Source organism: Colius striatus, chromosome 15, assembly GCF_028858725.1.
Source record: "Colius striatus isolate bColStr4 chromosome 15, bColStr4.1.hap1, whole genome shotgun sequence".
Lineage (NCBI taxonomy): Eukaryota > Metazoa > Chordata > Aves > Coliiformes > Coliidae > Colius > Colius striatus.
The window spans coordinates 10,094,813-10,115,534 of record NC_084773.1 but is presented as its reverse complement, the minus strand read 5'-3'; the positions used below and the strand labels follow the sequence as shown (position 1 = coordinate 10,115,534).

The window sequence follows — 20,722 nt, the reverse complement described above, 5'->3', positions numbered from 1 at the left end:
GGCATGGGCTTTCTCCTCACGAGGGTGCAGGTGCGTGCTCCCGAGGGAACAAGGGCTCAGGTTTCTCCCCTGCCTGGGTCAGGGCCTGGGGGGGTGGCAAAGCTCTGCACTGAAGGCACACAGCTGATGGGTGGTCAGAGTTGACTCCGCTCCCCAGGGAGCCTGGCTGTGGGCAGGACAGGGCCACCCAGCTCCTCTGCCTCCCCCCAGCACATGAAGAGGCAAAGCATTGGTGATTTTATTTCAAAAAAGAGCAAAGGTATCTTTTATTCATCGCAGAGATGTGACATTGAGCTTGGCCAGCAGCGTGTCTGTGCTCAGCTGGGCTGGCTGTGTGTTTGGTCACAGCACAGTGTACAGAGAAAACCAGAAGCAGGGCACTGTTGTATAACCTGGCTGACTCTCACCTCTGCTAGGGAAACCGTTACCCAGCCAGCATGGTGGTGTGGTCCCTCACACAGCACACGTTGCTGAGCAGAAGCTCTATGGAAAAACCTAAACTCAAAATGAACTTTCAGACATTTCACATCAACTTTTCCCCTCATTTTGCTGGGAGGGAGTTTTGGCTCAAAGTGGATCCACTCCCAGGCTTCTCATCTTCCTTCAGAGCTCTCCCCTCCACGTGGCCCTGCCCCCAGGGGGGTTACAGGGCATCCAGGATGTTGTCAATCCTGGTGACCAGGTCCTGGCGCTTGCTGGAGTGCAGCTTCTCGTTCTCGATGTATGTGTCCTTCTTGAGCTTGCCGGCCACCAGCCGCTCCGCCTCGGCCGACGACTTCAGAACCAGCTCCTTCACCTGCCCGTCCAGCTTCTGGATCTCACTCACCTTACAGGGTGAGAAACAGAGGGAGTATTAGAGGAGACAACAGAAAGCCCTCTAAGTGAAGCTGGAGCAGAAGATGAAGTCAGTGCGAGGAGGAACAGTCTCCAGTCCCCGAATATGGCCTCCTGAGGCAGCACCTCTCTCTGGCACCGCACCATCATGATGGATAATTAAGCAGTGGAGGTAAAGGGGCTCTGAGGAGCCAGACTGGCAGGAGACAGGTGCAGGTGTTTAATGACAGGTTCTAAAAGCTTCAATCTAAATCCCAACCTTGGAAGCTGTGTCCCTACAGTTAATGGTGTGAGAGATGCAGGTCTGCAATGACAGAGCTCCCGAGGTAATAACAGATGAAGCAAGGTGGCCACTGGCTGAATGGACTTTGGAGACCCTCTAAATGCCTCTCACTTGGGGTTAAGTGGCTGTTCCAGGTAAGTGCTGACATACAGTGGAGGAAGGAAAGGCTGGTGGGTGCGTGCTCACTTTGCCATGGCTTTCAACATGGTACAGCACAATATCCCCCCGAGGAGCATCACGTTACCAGAATCCTGTCAGCGCCACGTTCACATGTGCAAGAAAATAAGAGATGAGGGAGAAGACTTTGGTTTGCCTGATTTCAGTAGTAATGCCAGAACTGATAAGGTGTTGATAGTTTCCATTTTTGCCTAAGTCCCACTGTCATGAGCTCAGTGAGAAGCATCAGGATTGTGTTACAAAGCATTAATCTGCTCGTGCAGCTGTTTCAAGGGCTGTTTCAGAAACAGCATAAAGCAGCTGTTTACCAGCAGCAGTTGCAGGGCTGCAGAACCAAGATTACTGCAGAAAGAACAGACTGATCTTCACACCCTCTGGCAGGGATCAAGCCATTTTCAGAGGGGGGGAAAAAAAAAGATATGTACAGGCTGCAGAAACTAAAGCCCCAATTAAAACTCGCCCAGAACGCTCGACAGAGCCAAGCACAGGAAAGCTTGGAAAAATAAATGAGAATTGCTTACCTTATCACATAAGTCAGAGCCTTCTGTCTTCAGTTTTGACTGCAGAGAGGCTATTTCATTGGTCAGGGCCTTGTGCTCTGTCTCCAAAGCCTTCTTGCCACTGTTGAGGGTGGAGATGTCCCGGGACTGTTTGTATTTGTTCACCGCTTCATCAAAGTGCCGGTACAGACCAAGTCTCTTGTTCACCAGAGTAAGCACCTGCTCTGTGATGCAGGCGACCTTCATCCGAGCTTCAGCAGCTGGATCCTGCAAGAGGACAGAAGGGAAGGTCAGAGCAGGCAGATGTTTGATCTGCACCAAGTCAGTAATACTCCCACAGGGCTCTTCATCATACAGCACCTTAGTGATGGAGAAATCCAGTCTCACGTAGACAATCACAGTGAAGAACAAGATGTAAAAGGCTCCAACCACCAGCAGAGGCTCCTGCAGCATCAGGATTTTGTTGAAGGTGTAATGAACCTGAAAGAGAAATTCAAAGCACTGAGCAGTGGCCTGTTTCTGTGGGAGAGAACTCCTCTGCTCAGGCAGCAGCAGAACTGGCCGTGCAGCCCCCAGCAAGGAGTTACTCCCGGAACCCAACCTGGGTGTTTGGATTGTGCTGTTTAACTCATGGGAGGTGCAAGTGCTCAGGCAAACCGTGCACAGAGGCCACACTCACCACAATGTCTTGGATGTGCTGCTCCACCAGGTTGCTCTTGTGTGCCACAATAACTGGGCGTCCGAAAGTGTCCAGGTAGGTGTAGTGAAGTTCATCTGAAGCACGGTTGATTTCATAGGGGCTGTCCACATGGATATTCCTGTGGATAAAACCACACAGTCTCACATGACTCCACAGCGTTGGAGATGATGTAACCCAGGACTTGGCCAAACCATGGCCTCTAGCATGAGGCCAATTATGCAGCTTAACACTGTAAAAGGGAGCAAAGCTTGTCTTCCAAGGTCTCCTCCACATGCAGAGTCATGGTTTTGTTTTGCTGTCCTCGGGCCATTAGAGGCTGGAGAACTGCCACCACCAACACAGCACTGTCTGCGGTAAGAAACCAGGAGTAATGACACTTACTTGGCACCTTCTGGCAGGACAATCTTGACAGTCAGAGAGTCTGTGACTTGCTCATCAAACACGTGGTCAACAAACCTCATTTTCAGAGCATACTGATCACCTAAGGGTGCAGAGCAGAGGGGTGGTTACAACTCCTCAAAGAACAAGGGGCCTTGAAGCCTTGAAGCTCAGCTACAAATAGCAGCGTGAGCAGAACACGGGTGGATGTGTTTGCAGCAGGGGGCCCTGGTTCACCCAAGAATATTTTAACCAGATGCCTACAGAAACCTGAAGGAAGCACAGAAAAGGGGCATTTGCATACTGCAGAAACACCAGCTAGCAACTGCTCTTGCTAAGGTGCAGCAGACCACAGCTTCGAATTCTTTACTGTCAAGCAACCACATTTAACCAGAAAGGAGGTGGTTTCTCTTGCCCTCCCCTGTGCCACTCACCAAGATTGTAGAGGTACTCGTAGCTGGGCAGGTTGTAGCCGATGATGTAATGGGTTTTCCACCCCCCGAAGAGTGGGAAGCGGGGCCGGATCTCCATCTCCACAGAGTCATCCAGGACAAGGAGGTGGCTGGTGGAGATGTTTCCAATTTCATCTCTGTAATAGACGTCCTGAGCAGCAGCTGGGAGAATGGTCTGCAGGGAGAGAGGCAGCAGCCAGTGCAGCGGCCAGGAGATGCTTCCAGTGACACTGGCAAAAGCCATGATGGCTTTTAAACACTGAGAAACTCTGCTCCCGTGTGAGAGCTGACAAAATGGCCATTCAGCTCCACTGAGTGCTAACATTGTGCTATTATAAGCAATCAGCCACAGAAGTGGCTGCCAGCACTAAAATCACTTGGCTTCTAAATGAATGTGCTTTCTCTAGCCCAGTCTCAAATATCCCAGGCAGCAAGGGAGCTCATCATGCCCACCAGGACAGCAATTCCCTCTTCACTCCAGCCTGCAGCCCGAGCTCACCAGCTTTACACTCAGCAAAATGAGATTTCTGTTTGGCTGCACCACCTTAGAGAATTACAACAATCAGTCCTGGAGCCTTCAAGCAGCAAGAAAGGCTTTGGTTCAGATGAAAACATGTAGAACTCCTCACATCTGTCTAGCAGAGCCACAGCTTTAACTGCTGTGGAGTGCTTTGTGAGTAAGGAATGAATGGGTGAGTTTCCAATTAATACCGTTCAACGTGATGAAGACGTGACAGAGAAGGCAACTCTGAAAATGAAGAGGGTGGGGATAGAATGGTGCTTGCACTGTGGAAAATGGAAAGCAGAGCTGTCAGCACAGGGATTAGGGGTTTTAGAGTCCCTCACACCGGAGGGGTAGGAGTGTGGATAAACCCTGCGTGCCCTGGTATATGCAGCTGTTTGGACAACAGATGCAGTAAAGAATATAAATTCCTAATTCTCTCTCCAAAAGCTATTCCAATATAGCAGGAGCCTTCCCTGAAACCACATCAGAGCTCTAACATTCCCTTGTTACTTGGGTATGGTTGCCAAAGAAAAAGCAAAGAGACAACGGTAATTTTTTCCCCCTCTGGGGATACAAGAAACGGAGAAGCCAACAGTAAACAAAGACATATACAAAATGTCAACCTTGAAAGACTTGACAGAAGAGATGCCACTGTCTGGTTGTCTCTGGTAGTCGTATCTGGAGAAGGGCCCTTTCAGCACTGCTCCCGTGTGCTTCAAATCAACCGTCTCTTCAACTGCAATGTTCCCCCAGTGGGACACCTCGATGACCCGGGTCATGCTGGTAATGGTCAGGAAGGGGCTGTTGTTTTCATAGTGCACCTTCAGGGTGTCCTAACAAAGGAAAAGGGAAACTCTTAGACCTAAAGCAAGCAGCAACCTCTCCTCACAGTCACCTGTCTCCACATCCCACAGAAAAACGTCCTCGACAGGCCCTGCAGAGGTGAAGCTGAGCGCAGGGGACAGTCTGAGCCACTCTAGCCTTGCTGGCACAGCCCAGGGCAGGGGACACCTAGGGTGTCCTCACAGGTGACCCTGCACATGGCTGAGCTGTCATGGTGAGGGGGCTAGAGGTGCAGTCTACCCCAGTGCAAATGCACCCTGCTAGGACCGTGCACAAACTGCCTTTGGCTTGCTCTGTGGACACCAAGCAGTGCTCTGCAATTGCATCTGTACTTGGAGCACCTGGCTGCAGCCTGTGTTCCCAGCCTGCACCTTAAACAAAAGCCTCCCCTTCCCACTCTGCAGCCTCTGAGACACAGGTGTTTGCAAGATGCTCTGTGCAGAGCCATAACCCCTTTGCCCCGAGGTTCACCTGGCTGTATGGAGGAATGTCCTTGAAGGGGCCGTACTCAATGGTGTCCTCAGTGCGGGAAGGGTTGCCCAGCTTGCTGTAGCTCTCCACGTTCCTGGAGGCCAGTTTGACCCGAGTTGTTTGGGTCTTGGTCAAGTATGGGGAGTAGAAATAGTGGTTTCCTTCAAAGACCACGAACTGCTTCTCACTCTGGGTGATGTGGGTGGGGTAGGGCTGCAGGACGTGCGTGAAAACCATTTCAACAGACACACGGACCTTGGCTCCTGGTGCCAGAGGAGATGGCAGCTTCACAGAGAAGAATTTCCCACTGGAAAGGAGAACCACAGGTAAGTCATGCAAGATCTCCCCTGAGAGAGCTATCAGCTCCAGGCTCTGCAACATCCTTTGTGGGTGGGAGCCTACACAGCACATCTACTGCGTGTGACTGGGGCCAAGACTGTATCTGCTCCTCCAGGGCATGCAGGTGTCTTGTCCCAGAGATGTGCTCACTCTGGGCTGGGGCAGCAGGACAGCAGGCAGCACAGGAAGCTGTGTCCCAGCACAATTACTGTCTTTGCATGTACAAATGTCCAGAAGACAAATCACAAGTATCCTAAGCACCTACTCCCACAAAAGTCTGTTCACTCCCAGCTTTTTGCCTGCAGGATGTGAAGCTAAGGAAGTACTAGAAAATGAGCACCATTTTGGACTGAGGTTCTACAGACAGGATCAAGGCTTCCCCAGACCTGTAAGGATGCATCAGATGGACTGAGGCCAGGACAGAAGTGAATGCCCTTCAAGTCATTCCTGGTGGCTCAACAGTAGAGTCACATGAGGCCTTCAGGTACAATCAAAACCACCTTGGCAAGTGAACTCCATGGCTACTGTCCTCTTCACAGCCAGCAGTACTGTGCTTCTGAGCCATTTTACAAGCGTCTTTTATTTCTCAGCTCTCACAGCTCAGAAAGCACCTGCCTGCCCAGCCTGTATCTGCACAACACCCCGAGCCCAGCCGTGCAGGACAGCACCAAGGGCACCGTGGCACTCCCCAGCGCAGCCCGAGTGCTCTGGGGACACAGCCAAGGAGCACCTGCAGCCTTCCTGTCATCACCACTGCCCAGCACTGAGAGCTCAAAAAGGGGCAATGGGTAAGAGCATGACAACAGCTAAAATGCTGCTCTTAACTGATGTCCCTCAACACAGGGACAGGGAATTACTTATGGCACTAAGTATTTGGGACAGCTGAGCCCCCTGACAGCAGCCGAACTGCACTGACGAGTAATTCTCTCCCTTACAGGAGGGCTCTCATTGAAAGCTGTGAGTGGCTACAAGAAGCAGGTATGTGCTGGGCTCAGAGCAGACAGATAAAACCATGTGTGCAATCTCTCAAGGAAGGAGCATCTGAGGGAGGGGAATTGCTTCTCCTGGGGCTTCTTGGGATGCAGGAATTGGTTTGGCTGCTTGTGTGACCTACAGTTCCTGGTGCTGTAGCACCCCAGGATGCAGCCTGAGTCAAGTGGAGCTTTTCAAGAACAAAAGCACTCGAGGATCTCCAGGTATGTGAGACTGGGTTAGTATTTCTGCTCTACCTTGAGGACGATGATGGAATGACCATTCATGACTCCAGGTGCTGACCTTAGAGACTGACACTCACCTCTTGCCCTTAACTTTTGTTTCTCTCACTTCCAAGGTGTTCTCCTCCTCTTCCTCACCCTTCACCTGTTCCAAAACAACAGACTGGTCAGTGTGCTGCTGTTTGAAAGACTTAACATGTCCAAGGCAAACTTCACGTGGTCTCTATCCACTTTTTAAGGGGATGCCCCCAGAAAGCAGATGGAGAACTATCAAAAAAAACAAACCAACACTTTTATAACGTTTTTATTGATACAAATGGCAGTGTGGTCAGTGTGCAAGAACTCATACTGGAGCCCTCTACCTGTGCCGAGTTCCCCTCAGCCTGGCCCCAGGCCAGCACGGTCACTGCAACGTGTGCAAGTGGGAACCCTGGTTGGCTGCTTTGTGGTTTTCTACAGCATCTGGGGAGCGGGCAGGCCGCCGCCAGCAGGGACTGTGGCTGGGCCAGCGCAAGCAAAGAGAAGAGCAAATGCTCCTGGAAGATCTGCCTCGCACACAGGCGCAGCGGGCTGAGGCTGGACGCCGGCCCCAGGGGCTCAGTCCGCGCAGCGGGGCCGCCGGTAGCCCGCTCCCCGGCCCGTCCCGCCGCAGCCATCCAGCCCGAATCACAACGCAGCCCCCTGGCCTCGCCGTCTGCCGGGCGGGCACAGGCGCAGCGCGGCGGGACCCGCGGCACCCGCCCATCCGCGCCCGGAGCCGCCGCGCCCGGAGCCGCCGCGCCGTGCCGACGTGTCGCTGCGGCGCCCGGGCCGAGCCGCGGCCCCCTCCCCCGGGCCTGCCCGCCGCCCCCTCCCCCGGGCCTGCCCGCCGCCCCCTCCCCCGGGCCTGCCCGCCGCCCGCGCTCACCTGCACGCCCAGGTAGGCCAGGCGCGGCTCCAGGCCGGGCTCCAGCGCCAGCAGGAAGGCGGTCGCGGCCGCGCCCCCCGCCGCGTTGGCGAGGCTGAGGTCGGCCGACACCTTGGCCAGGTGCGTGCTGAGGTCCACGGAGCGCCGCGCCTCCTCCAGCAGCAGGTCGGCGGCGGCCCCGGCGGCCGCCAGGCACAGCAGCAAGCGGCACAGCAGCGGGCGGCACAGCAGCCCCGCCATGGCCGACGCGCCGCACCGGGAGGGCACAAGATGGCGGCGCCCGCGCTGGACGGGGACCGCACAAGATGGCGGCGTCCGGCGGGGAGGAGGCTTCGCGATGGCGGCGCCCGGTGGCGCTGGAGGCCCCCTCCCGAGGGCGTAGGGCTGACCGCGCGAGTGCCTGAGGAGAAAGAGGGCTGTGTGCGGCTTCCCGCTGCCCTGGGCCGCCGCCGCCTCCTTTCCCCGGCGCCTCCCGCCGGACAGCCCCGGGCGGGAAGCTCCGGGGCTCCCGCGGGGCGTGCGGGCTCACGGCCCTGAGCCCTGCCCGGCTGCCGGGCCTCGCGGTCGGTCAGGCACCAGAGGCGCCCGGGAAAACCGCTGCGGGGCCTGAAAAGCAACTGCAGCGTCCCGCGGGGTGTGAGGGGCCCGCTCCTCCCGCAGCTGCAGCGAGCAGCTCTGTTGCCATTCGGAGCAATGCCGGCTCCTGCTCTCGTAGCGGTGTCATGGAGTGGCCAAACGCTCGCACAGTGGTGGCTTCAAAGGGCCAAGAGCTCTCGTGTGGCTTCCGAGTGGTCAGGTGCGCGGTGGTGCCCGGCGTGGGACGGCCCTGGAGAGGGGCTGTCAGCACGGGTGGCACTGGGCGCTGCACGGAGATGGAGTTGGGTGCTTGTGATTACCCTGACGAAGTAATGAGCTACAAATTGGGACAGTTTGTCTCGCTGGCCCCGCTGCTGCTCTGGAAGGCAGGGTTTTACACAAGAACCTTTTAAGCTGAATCCAACTCTTCTGCTAAGAAAGGCTGATAACTGACAGCTAAACAATGCCAGAATAGAAGTGGTTTACCGAGGCACAGGAACCAGCCCTGAGCCGAGAGGCAAAAGAGAGCAGGAGAAAGGAAAATGTGAGTGGTTTAACACATGACTGGGAAGGAGGTGATTGCCACTTCGCTCACAAACATCTAAAGCAGATAAAAGCCAGGATGTTGTCTGCCGTGATTCCCGAGCAGAGCTTTTGCCTGGGAGCCCTGTGGGACAACAGACTTTTCATGTTTGCATAATGTGATCCAGGACTCAGCCTTTCTTTAGGATACTAATATGAGTGATGAAGATAATGATTTCAATTGGCCTGTGATTGCCAAGTATCAGGAGGGGATTTCCTAAATGATGTGAGTTTGGATCTGGAGTCAAATAGCCCCTTGGCAAAGGCTAAATACAATGGGATATCTCCTGGTGCACTGTATGCAAAACAGCGTCACCTCTTAACCTGCCTTCCCTTTCTCCTCTCACTGCCTCCCCCCTCCTCCCCCCAATTCCTATTATGCAGATTTTCTTGGCAAATTCCTTCAGTTTGCCTTGGATTTATTCAGGCCCCAGAGCTGTGAATTTGGCAGCTGCCCCTGTTAGCTATCCTAGCTCAAGCAGGTCGTTTTCTCTCCGTGTCTGGGTGACAGTGGGGCTATCTTCTAGCAGCACGGCAGGAGATTGGTTGCAGGAGTGGGTGTCCACCTCCTCAGCCTCGTGCTTCCAGCTGAGGAACTGTTCCAGGTCCCTGTGCTCTCTAGGAAAAGCATGTTTCTCTTGGCACTCTTCTCCAAAGAGCCAGGCTTGGAGGCCTGGGAACTGAGTTCAGGGAGAAACAACCGCAAAACACACGGAGGGCTGAGTGAAACAGCCATCCCTAATTTAAGGCTGGTCTCTGATTCAAGGCTGGACAGCAGTGCTGCATCTGGAGACTCCCTGCAGGTTGGTTTTGCTGTGGAAAGTTCCTCTGCTAGGAGCAGCTGTCATTGTCCTTCCTTCAACCCCAGCCTTCATGTCACAGAGAATAAATGAACTCCAGGCTGTGTCTTTGATAACACTCTAGCCTTTATTTCCCCTCTCTCCCTCAGGGCAATTTCTCCTGGCAAAGGGAAGGGTAGAAATAAATGCACATCCCCCTTGTGTCTGGAGATAATTGGGCTTCAGTTGTTACATCCTGGGCCAAAGGTTGATCACTGATGGGTTCAGCCCAGAGCCTGGATCTGAGCTTGCTGGCGACTGCAGAAGTTGCAACATCTGACCCAGGCCAGATCCTGGCAAGCTCTGAATCAGGCTGTTCTACACTAACCCCGTGTTTGGATCCATTTCTCATTGTCATAATTGAGTCATGATGAGCCTCTGCAGCATTTGTTACAAGATTCCAGCCCTACCATGGAGGTTAGATTCATCTTTGGGATGAAAAGCTGCAGCTTTCAGGCTTGCTTCAAGGATGAGTTTGGCTCTGCAGGCCCCTCATTGCTTCCCTACATGCTGTGTGGACTTTTAGGCTTGCACCAAGCCTTGCAAAGCTGTTGTTCCTTTGTGTATGGGTTCATTTCACAGCTGGCAGCAGGCCCCTGGCTGAGTGTGCTGAGTTTGGTGGCTGGGATAGCTCGTGGATAGCTTGCAGGCCATGTTTGATCAGGGAGAGGCTGCTTTTACAGGTGAGGAGCACTGCAGGGCCCTCCTAATTGTCCCAGGCTGTCGTGCCTGCCTGCAGATCCGGCCACCCAGGGCTGATGCCAAGCAGCAGCAAGAGACAGAACTGCAGAGCCACTTGTTTTTCTCTATGAGTTTGATTGTTTGGTTCTTTTGTGGTTTTTAACTCTGCCATTGTGAGGAATGCTCCCCTCCAGCAGCAATGCCCCAGAGGGCTGTGAGTCAGAGGTTACAGACCCCACTGCCATCCAGGCACAATGCCCCAGCTGTGGAGAGAGCACATCACCCTCAGGGACACAGAGCAGAGGGAGGGGAATAGCCACAACAGAGCTGGTGCCAGCCCAGCCGTCTGCCAGGGCCGAGGGACAGGAGCGGTCTCATAAATGCCTCTGGCAGGATAAGCCATGGGCAGAACTGCACCCCAGGAAAAACCCTAGGCTCGTCTGTTTGTACAGGGCTGCTGCCAAACTCAGAGCTGTGTCATCTGTCAGAGCAATTTGTTCTCAAGGAGGAAAGGAGAAGAAGTTGTTTTCCTGAAGGAGCGAATTGGCTGTGGCCACGGGAGCACACTGAAGCCTGTAGCAGCAGGGAAGAGGATTTATCCCAGTGTGAGCCGTATCCCAGTGGGGAGCTGGCACCAGGCATGTGCAGGGACCATGATATCATGTGTTGCTCTCTGAAGAGCCCAGGCCAGGGGCAGGAGATATCAAACAGAGCTCAGTGTATGTAGCAGAAGTCATCCTGGCAGCACCTTAGCTTGCAGATCTTAGTAAGAATCTACCAGCAGTCCTGAAAAACAACAGGAGCACGTGGCTGTGGTGGTGACAGAGATAAAACTCTGGGGTTCAGGTTTTAGTGGTGTTTCACTATGTAATCCACTCCTGGCTGCCAGTGGGAGGCCGAGGCCACTTCTCTCTATTCAGTCCTGGCCAAGGTCTTGCAGTTCCCAGCCACGAGAGCGCAGGTATGACCTGGCTGGGTGCTGGCACTTCACTGAGCCCTGCAAAAGCGCTGGGGGAGAATAATAACAAGAAGAAAAAGAAGCCTTGCATTTTCATTATTTTTACAACCTCATTTTTCAACTAGTCAGCACAACTCACACCGAGGCTCTGCCAAGCAAAACACCCTGATCCTTGCTTGGGGCTGGCCTGTGATCTCCATGTGAGGGGAGGGCCTGGAGGGGGGGCTGGTCGGGCTCAGCTCCTGCGCTTTGTTCGGCTGCCCTGGAAACCTGGCCTGCCTCTTGGAATCTGCACTAGCTCCCCTTACAGTGTTCACCTTTCTTTAAAATAATAATCTGTTTTCCTTCCCACGTTAGACCACGAGACTCAGAAGAAGTGGTGAAGACAGTCCATGCAGAGCATCGGGAAGCACAGTGGAAAACCCAAGGGAAGAAAGTGGGAGAGCACCTCTGACCCTTGTTAGGGGGTGAGACCACTGTGTTACAGGCATTGGTCACAAAAGAGAGGGGGAAATTGCAGCAAGGAGATCACTTTGTCACTATAAAAACTACTTTTAACTGAGTTTGTAAATCTTACTGGAAATGTAACTGTAACAGCCACGGCCAGGCACTGGTGGGCTGCTAATGCAAGAAACCTGCTGCACGTGTGAGGCTAAAATGCAGAGCCTGAGCAAGGAATGGGCACGCTGCCCACCCGAGGAGACCTGCTTTGGCTTGGATGAGCCTGGGTTTTGTTGTGGGATCAAGGCATAGTGCTGGCTTAACTGTCAGGAAATGAGGGTATGCTGAGGGCTGCCACTGAGTACTTCCCAGAGCAGGTGTGACCTGGGTACAACGCCTGCTTCCAGCCAACCCTGACGTGGCCTGTCCATGTCACACTGAAGCGGGAAACTGCCTTTGGTGGATTAGTGTCTGCAAAACCAGGGGAGGCACAAGGACAGGGTGCAAAGCTTGATTGGGAAATACAAATGTTGCCTTTTGCAGAGAACCAGGAGGTCTGAGAAGCTGCTGCCCTTCCACGCTCCGGCGGAGGGGGCTGGGGGTCTCCAGCCGTGTGCAGAGGGGTGATGGTTGGCTGCTGGGGCAGCGGCTGACTGGCACCCTGGCACTACAGGCTGGATGTGTTCAGCCAGGGCCTGGGACCGGATCACACCTCAGCCAGCTTCTCCTTTTCCCCTGGGCTGCAACGGCCGTGCCCCCTTTCCCCGCCGTGCCCCCTTTCCCCGCCGTGCCCCCTATTCCCCGCCGTGCCCCCGCTCCCCGCCGTGCCCCCCTATTCCCCGCCGTGCCCCCCTATTCCCCGCCGTGCCCCGCTCCCCGCCGTGCCCCCCTATTCCCCGCCGTGCCCCCCTATTCCCCGCCGTGCCCCCGCTCCCCGCCGTGCCCCCGCTCCCCGCCGTGCCCCCTATTCCCCGCCGTGCCCCCCTATTCCCCGCCGTGCCCCCGCTCCCCGCCGTGCCCCCGCTCCCCGCCGTGCCCCCGTTCCCCGCCGTGCCCCCGTTCCCCGCCGTGCCCCCGCTCCCCGCCGTGCCCCCGCGCGGCCGCCAGGGGGCGCGAGGCGCGCCGGGCCGCGTTGCGGCGCGGGGTCGGTGTCGCAGCGCCGCCCCTTGGCGGACGGCGCTCGGGGCAGAGCCGGGCCCGGGCGGCCGAGCCCCCGTCTCCCGGGTCCTGCGGCTCTCGCCGTAGCGGCAGCGCTTGATGAAGGGCAGCGCCCAGCCCGCTGGCGGGGAGCCCTCCCGTGCTGGGGCTGTTTGCGGCGGGCAGATACCCCCGGTCTGTGGGGGTATCGCGGGGATCACCGGGCTTCCGTGCGGCCGCCCCGGGCCATCGCCGCCCCGGGCCCGGGTGCTGAGCGCAGCCGCCGGGGCTGCCGCAGGGAGTGGCGTTTGTCCCGCAGCACACGGCAGCGTGCGGGGACGGGCTGTGCGGGAGCCCGCTGCCACGGGGCCGTGGGGTGAGAGGCCGCCCCATCGCTCACATCAGCGCTGTTGCATCTTTCCAGTGGTGCTGGGCCCCGCCTCGGAACCGTGCAGTCCCAGGGCCACCGTCCTGACGCCAGCGTCAGCAGAGCCCGGTGAGGAACCGTCACCCACGGCTCTGGGTGCAATGACCGAGTTTCCATCTTTGCGTGAAATCCTCTTGGCATGCGTTCTCCCTCTCAGCTTGTGTTTGGAAAGGAAAACGCTTGCGGGTGTATTTACCTCGGGAGCCTGTTGTTCACGTAGATTTAAACCTGGATTTCAAAGGCTCGGTTTTGCAGGGTCTGCCACAGACAGTGGGAAGTTGAGGATCCCGCTAACTGCAGCAAGGGGAGGGGGGGTCATTTGCAGATTGGCAGCTCTTGCTGTGCCTTCTGCTTCCTCCAGGAGCCTCGTGTTTGTGCTCTGCTTGCTGTTGAGATCATGCAGGTTTCTCACCGGGTTACTACATTTCAGAATCTGTGGGCGGGGACTTCCCTGCATGATGCCCTGCAAAGTACCAGCTGGGATTTACCTTTCTTCTGCTGAGGCAGCCCCTGTGCCCCTGCCAGGCTCAATCAAAACCTCTGACCCAAGCCTGACTGCTTGTAGACCTCAGGCATGCAGTTCGAAATGTCCCCTTCCCCAAAGACAGTCCCATCCTGCTCTGACAGATGGCAGGTGATGATTTCTTCCCTCAGCAGGCTCTTTGATATGTGACCCAAAAAGAGAGAGCATTAACCCTCTGTGAACAGCACTGGCCTGCAGCAGGGGATGCAATCCTCTTTCCTGAGAAGAGAACCACTGAGATCAAGGGGAAAAAAACCCCAAACAGAAAATTAAAGATAAAAGATCATTGTTTCTTATTCACACTTGTCATACACATCTCTCCTACCTGCTTGCTAAGAAATGTCTGAATGTGATGTTTGCATTGTTTTTCCCTAAGTCACAGGTATTGCTGAGCAAAGTGACTGACCCCAACAGAAAGGATGGCAGGTATTGAGGCATGTAGTCTGACACAGGTCACACAGAAAGCAGCTAAAGGGCAGCCTTAGCCTCTGCCCTGTACTCCAGCAGGCCAGCTCCCTCTCTGATCTTGGGGAGGCTCCAGGGCCTGAAGCAGTCTGGCAGTGGGTGGGAGGGCAGATGGGGCAGAGCAGATGCTCCCCAGCCTGGTGTTGTGCTGGAATAATGCATCTTTTGTAGCCTGATAGCTCTCAGGATGGCTGAGGACTCCACTAAAGGAGACAAACCCAGAGAGATCTTGTTCAGCTTAATAAAGTAAGCAGTGCTGGGTTTTATTTGCCAAAAAATCAGGCAGGGATATGGAGGCAGCCCTGGGTGCTGGAACCAAGTAAGTGAAGCTTTAACACCCACTTACAACCATTTCAGTTTTAGGCAATTGTGCTTTGCTGGGCATACCTTCAATTTGGTGGCTCAGGGATTTGCAAACACTGAGTCATAACTCCCTGGGGTCAAAAATGCAGCTGCTGAGGCACCAGGCATTGAAAAGCCTTGTCCGAGATAAAAGCAAAGCAAACCTTACTGCCCACACACTCTTATCCTTCAAGGCTGAGTATCTTTGTCACCTTCTTTGAAAACATGCACTCCAAATTATACAGGCTTCCCGTGGTTGCCATTGATACGGAATTTACTTCTCCTTTTAGAGCAGACAAGAGGGGATTGCAAAAATATGTGACTTGAAAGAGCTGAGGCGGATAGATCTGAAGCTAATAGACAGCGCCCTGTGCTTGCAGAGAGGTGGCTGGTGTTCAAGGAGGGAATTATGCTGTGGGATGTGGCTGTGTCCTTCCCATGGAAGGGCCCAAAAGAGCTCCCTGGGCCTCTGTAGAGGGTCTTTATACATCCAAGATGGACCTGCAGATCCTGGAGACCACACATGCAGCCAGTTTGGTTCCTACCCATGGAGCACTGTCTTTCGGACACCTTTTGGCACTGACTCACTGCTAAGGAAGAAGCAACATGTGTGTCACCTCTCCCATGAAGTGTCCTGCTCCCAGGGGTCACGTGGCACCAGGCTCCTGTCCCATGACACATTCTGGGTACAACAACAGTATGACACAGCCACCTTTGCCACGAAACTCCTAATTGCAGAGCTGATGTGGCTGATCCACCCCGTCACAGACTGCCCCACACAGAGAGGAGCAGTGGCACGGAACCTGTGGGTCCTGCACAGTGTTCTGGGCACTGCCAGCCATCAGCCTGGCCCCATGCCTTCAAACCCACCAGTGTCATGAGCTGAGAGGTCTCAGGCATGCCAGGCCACCACTGTGAGGGCTTCAGAGCTTGGTAAGGGTTAGCTTGCAGAACCTGCTGCTTTGGTAACACACTCCTCTATCAAAACCTTGATTGATGAAGAAAGGCCTGTGCAGTTCAGTGCTGGCTGTGTGCACCTCTCTCTGTACCTACTTTTATACCATTCCTACAATTTTAAAACCTTTTGGACATGCCCATGTTTAGAGGGACCCAGATCTGACAAAATAACTGACTCACTCTGGCCTCAGGGATGTTACTTCACTCCCTGGATCATCTTCTCCACTTGAGTCCTGAGAGCAATCCTATGAAATTACCCTGCATCCCTCCAACACAGCTGTAAAAAATTAATTAACTGGTATTTAGCACCAGCTGTAAAAGTGGGAAGGTGCTGGAGAACTTCTGCAGCTGGGAGGCCGGTGGGGGATGCTGCTGATGGTCACTATTTATGTGCCAACCTCTTGGGATTACAGTCATGAATAGGAAGTAGGTTCCTCTCTGTCACCAAGCCCAAAGTCTGGACCATCAAAACACCCCTTTACCTCCTGACACTTGAATATAGGCTTTGACTTCCACCAGTCCAAGCTCCAGATAACTACAGTGGTGCCAATGGGTAAGTACTAAGCTGGGTAGTGCTATCTTATGCCATGGCATGTGGTTGTTTCTCCCTGCCTGTCTTTCCAGGGCCAGCCTTGTCTTAGGGGATTGTCTGTAGTCTCTGTGGGAGGTTGTGACTCAAAGGCAGAGCAAGGGAGAGATGGGGACCTTCACATCTCAGGGTGTGAGCTAGCATCTAAGGGGAGGTGCCAGCATTGCCACCTCCTAGTATCTAAGGGAACACAGCTCTGCAGTGGTTTGTGGCTATTACTGTTGAGCAGGGGAAAGCCATCAAACTGCCAAAGTCATTCCTTTTAGGTGTTTGTGTCTCCTTTGTCTGGTGGGAGAGAACCTGGCAGAGTTATGCACTGCAGGACAACCCACTGTGTGGGGCTGAGGCTTCAGTGGCTGCATTTAGACCCTTTATCAGTGCTTTGGTTTTTTTAGATGTTCCCCCTCCAGCAGCTGTATTTATCAGAGAGCACAGATGCTGGTAAGCCCTTGTTCTATATGCATGTCCTCTGCACCTCAGCAGGTCTGATTAAAGATCTGCCGTGAGATAACATGATTGCAGTTGCTTCCTATGGTTGGTATCTGGTCTTGTCCAGAGCTTTTTGCTTTCATATGTTGCTGCTGGATGACTAAGAAATCAGCTGAGGGTTGCAAAGGTGAAAGCATTAGTAGATTACCAGAGCAGTATTTGCCCTGCTGGCAGGGATTAGAAAAGAGGGCAGGCAAAAGACTACAGCTGCACTCTTGCCAGTGGAAATGCACACCTGGCCATGCAATAGCTGAAGGTTTCTAATGAACAAAATGCCAGCACAAGCAGGGGGAATCTGCTTTGGACAAGATAAATCAAAGAATGACAAAGCTTGGAGTACAAAAGCAAGAGACTTTGTGTTTACTGCATTTTACTTCCCCTTTTCTAATTTTAGTAAGTTAGATGTTTATAATGATCATTTGAGGAAGCTGCTCTGGAAAGCCAGAGGTGACAAGAGGGAAGCTAGTTGAGAGAGGACAGCTTTTTGTCACTGAGCAGTACATTCACTGTGGGTTGGTGCTCCATCTTTCTGGGCACAGAAGCAAAGAAGGGTCCCAGAGCTGTGTCCATTGATGAGGACGAGGGCTTGCAGGACTCTGAAGAGCTGAAATATGTTGGACGAGTGTCAGAGGAATGAGGAGGCTCTCCCCAAGCTTGTAATGCCACAGATGGCCAAAGGCAGGGTAGCTGTGTGTCCACAGAAAAAGGTGAATGCATTAGGTACTGTGGGGAATGTCAGATGTTCACAGCTAATGTCAAGGATTTGTAGGTACCACAGCTAAGGTGACGTTCTCCCTGGACCTCCCTGCAGGCCATTCCAAGTTCAGCAACCAGGTGGTGGGTCTTATGTCTGTTCACTGTGCCACTTCATGGACTAAGAAGAGAAAGGGAGGGTCCCTTTCTGTCCAAGGACAAAAGCAAAGAGACAGTACAAGATATGTAATGTTTTACTGTCTCTAATTGGATCAAGAAGATTAGTAAATAGAGGTTAGATGTCACAAAGGGAAGAAAATCAAAGCTGGAGGCATTCTTCCTTCCTGGTTTAGAGGGATAAGTGCTTGAAATAGGTTGAGGTTTCTCCACTGGTAAATGTCTTAAGAGCCATCAGTATAACTTTAGAGATCTGCTCACCTGTGTGTAGGTCCCTCAAGGACAGAGGATGAATTTCTTAAGAGTTATTTTAGTGATTGGCAATGACTGGCATCATGTTTCAAATGGATCCACTTTTATGGGTTTTCACTGGATTTTGCTATTAACAAACAAGTGATGAGATGAGGAATACGGTTTTGTTCACAGGCTACTGAAGGTAAGTGTGGTGGGCTGCTCACTGCAGATTTCTCCCAGGTCTCATGTATTTTGGTGGAATGGAGGCAGCAGCATGTGTATGTCCATAGAGCCAGACAAAATGCAAGAGCCACAGCTCAGTACTTCCATTTGCCACTCTCCTACCACTGTCTTCTTACATTCCCAGTGGCAGAATGAAAGTATCTCTCATCTGTGCCAAAAGACAGGCATCCAGCCTGGATAGCAAGGACCTTTCTGCTGACACTGATCCTCCTGAGTGCCAGGAGTCTTATGTTCTTCAAGGCAGGCAGGATCTTGCCTCGTCAGTCTGAGAAAATGCTGCATTCCCACAGAGGATGAGAAACTTGCCACAAACAGCTATTGCATGACACAGCTGTTGGCCATGCCAAGAAAGCTAGCAAATGACACAGGAACTTAGTGTGAGGTTACTGCCTGTGTAACAAAGGTATGTAGAGGAGGAAGGAGGAAATTTCACAGGGGTTTTGATTGCTTTGCACATTGTATCAACAGACATTCAAAAGGAAACTTTTAGGAAAAGACAGCCAATGGACACTGTAACTCACCATGAATGACTGCTCATAACAGCCCAGCACGTGGGTCTCCTGTTACAGCTGGGACTGGGAAAAGCTCTGCGCCACACACTGCTGTCATGTGCAGGGCCCATAGTCCTGGGGCCGAGCTGTGGGGATACTTTCCTCCCCACTCGAAGAAATCATGTTGCATTTGAAAGGGTTTTTTCTCCATCATTTCATTAATCAAAGCTTTTCTTTTGTCCACTCCATGTTTTAACTGGTCCCAGGTTCTTCTGCAGCTGTGTCTTGGCAGCACTGACAAACCAGATGTCACAGGCTCCCCACTCTTGAGAGATGGATTGGTAACAGTGAGACAGTCCTGCAGGTGAAGAAGTGAAGATGGAAACCTGGTAATGAACTTGCTGGCATCACATAAGGAGAGTCCAGCAGCCCTGGCTCCCATTCACCTTCTCTTAGTTTGCATTTCCACAACTTAAATGAGTCCAAGGATCAGCAGCCGTGTCCTGCCTCCCTCCCTCTCATCAGGTGTGCCTTGCATGAAGCCAGTTTGGCACACTGAGCTGGCAGATAACGTACCCATGGTATGTTTCCTGCTAGTTATCAGCAGATTCAGTGCTAAAGTGACTCAGGGCAGGCTCAGCCCCCAGCTGGCACCGGTGTGCAGGAGGGAGAGTGTGACGGTGAACACCTGGAGTAGTGTGGGGTTGGGCTGCCCTTTGGAGCAGAGGTGGTTCCCACTGCAGGCAGCACACACAGGCTTCTCTGGGCAACTCAGAGGCCAAATTGGTCTCAGGCCCCTATGCTTTTCTGAAGTAGGACACTGTAAGAACACCCCATGTGTTCTGTGATAGATATTCCTCAGAAGGGATTGAGGTCGGGCTCAACAAGTAACGACTTTAATAGCACACTGGCTGTGCTGCACTACCTTTACACTATGGATCTCAAATTGCTTTGTGAGCACTGCTGAACCAAACCCTGCAGCATCTTTCTGAGGTGAGCATTCCTGTTTCCAGGTGACACACTGAGAAACTGCATTACTCTACAGAGGAGGCAAGCAATTTGCCCGACAATATCTGACAGATTTGTCTCAGGACAGATGGAAGAGCAAAGGTCTTCTGACTGCCAGTACTGCCATCTCTCTGCGAGTCACTCCCTGTCTCTTGGAGAGCTGGAAGCAATCTGCTGGATACTGCTCACAACTGATTTTCTTTCTAATGTAGCTATAAGTAGCTTTGGACCTTTTATCTCTCTAATTAATTCTAAAAATATTTTTTCCTTGGTTGCTTTCCTGAGTTCACTGGCTAACTAAACCCACAACAGGCATGTGACTTGGAGGAACGTAAGAGTAGTCAGGGAAGTGCTGAATAATGATGTGAACTTGCTGCCAACAGGCAGTGTAGAGAATATGGATTCCTTCTGGGCGGTTATGATCCCAGGGATTAAGGTGTGTCTCTCCATCCCTTTCCTTTGACAAGTCACTCCCTGTCTCTTAGAGAGCTGGCAGCAGTCTGTTGCTCACAAGGCAGCAGTCTGCTGTATATTGCTCACAGGCCTCTCCACCCTTTTCCTTCTCCCCTGAGCCCTCTGAGGGCGGGAGGGTGGCCGCACAGGCACGGTGTGGCAATGGCAGACCGGGGAGGAGGCAGGTCACTTCCCACCCACGGCCTCTGTGCCTCCCCAGGGCCACGCTGGGCCAAGCCCCTGTGCCACACAAGCTCCTCGTGCTGCTGGAAATTGTTACCCAAGAAAACTCTCCAACCCAAATGCTGGTTTAGAAAGCAGGCGTTGGTTTATTACAGGGCTGGGTGGAGGGGGGAGTCTCTCCTCCTCACCAGCACGCCAAGGGACAACTGCACCCTCCCGATTTACATTAAGAAAGTGGATATTCATCCAAAACTATTGTGTGTGCTGATACCTCACAGGTCTGCTGCTGCACGACGACATCGAATGTGGGAGAGGTCTGTGGGGGCCGCCTGAGGTCGACGTTAACTCGGTTTGCCCTCACACAGTCACAGGTCACAACCTGTGTGCCAGCTCTGCGATTGCCCCTCAGCCAGGGGGGCCTTTCCTCCCCTCTTGGTGCACTGACAACGCAGCGGGGGCGGTTTCTCCCGGAGCCCGCCTCAGGTGCCCAAGGCGCCGCGGGCCTTTCCCGCGCGGCCCCGTCGCGGGCTCGGCAGCCCAAGATGGCGCCCGGGCCGCCGCGGCCACGCGCGCGCCACCGCCCGTCCCCTCCGCCGCCGGCCCGGCTGCGCGCTGACGTCATGGCCAGCGG

The 20,722-nt window shown here is 53.7% G+C and overlaps 1 protein-coding gene and 2 long non-coding RNA genes across 4 annotated transcripts; 1 reads left to right on the top strand and 2 right to left on the bottom strand.

The window, feature by feature from the left end:
* Positions 1 to 236: 236 nt before the first annotated feature.
* RPN1 (ribophorin I) lies at positions 237 to 7,903 on the bottom strand. Its single transcript, XM_062008066.1, has 10 exons — positions 7,604 to 7,903; positions 6,777 to 6,841; positions 5,144 to 5,450; positions 4,453 to 4,662; positions 3,307 to 3,499; positions 2,876 to 2,975; positions 2,474 to 2,612; positions 2,155 to 2,274; positions 1,816 to 2,061; positions 237 to 826 (listed from the first exon to the last, which is right to left on the bottom strand). Exons 1-10 carry the CDS (start codon positions 7,841 to 7,843, stop codon positions 644 to 646), a joined length of 1,803 nt encoding a protein of 600 aa, XP_061864050.1. The 5' UTR covers positions 7,844 to 7,903; the 3' UTR covers positions 237 to 643.
* On the top strand, positions 2,536 to 6,995 carry LOC133626815 (uncharacterized). Its single transcript, XR_009819779.1, has 4 exons — positions 2,536 to 5,469; positions 5,788 to 5,966; positions 6,073 to 6,270; positions 6,420 to 6,995. It is a non-coding gene; the product is annotated as an uncharacterized LOC133626815 (long non-coding RNA).
* Positions 7,904 to 14,459: 6,556 nt separating the features above from the next.
* Positions 14,460 to 20,678, bottom strand: LOC133626854 (uncharacterized). 2 transcript variants are annotated; one of them, XR_009819802.1, is made up of 2 exons: positions 20,363 to 20,678; positions 14,460 to 18,805 (listed from the first exon to the last, which is right to left on the bottom strand). It is a non-coding gene; the product is annotated as an uncharacterized LOC133626854 (long non-coding RNA). The 2 variants fall into 2 exon arrangements; XR_009819801.1 differs by having other exon boundaries at positions 14,460 to 18,770.
* Between the last annotated feature and the right edge of the window lie 44 nt (positions 20,679 to 20,722).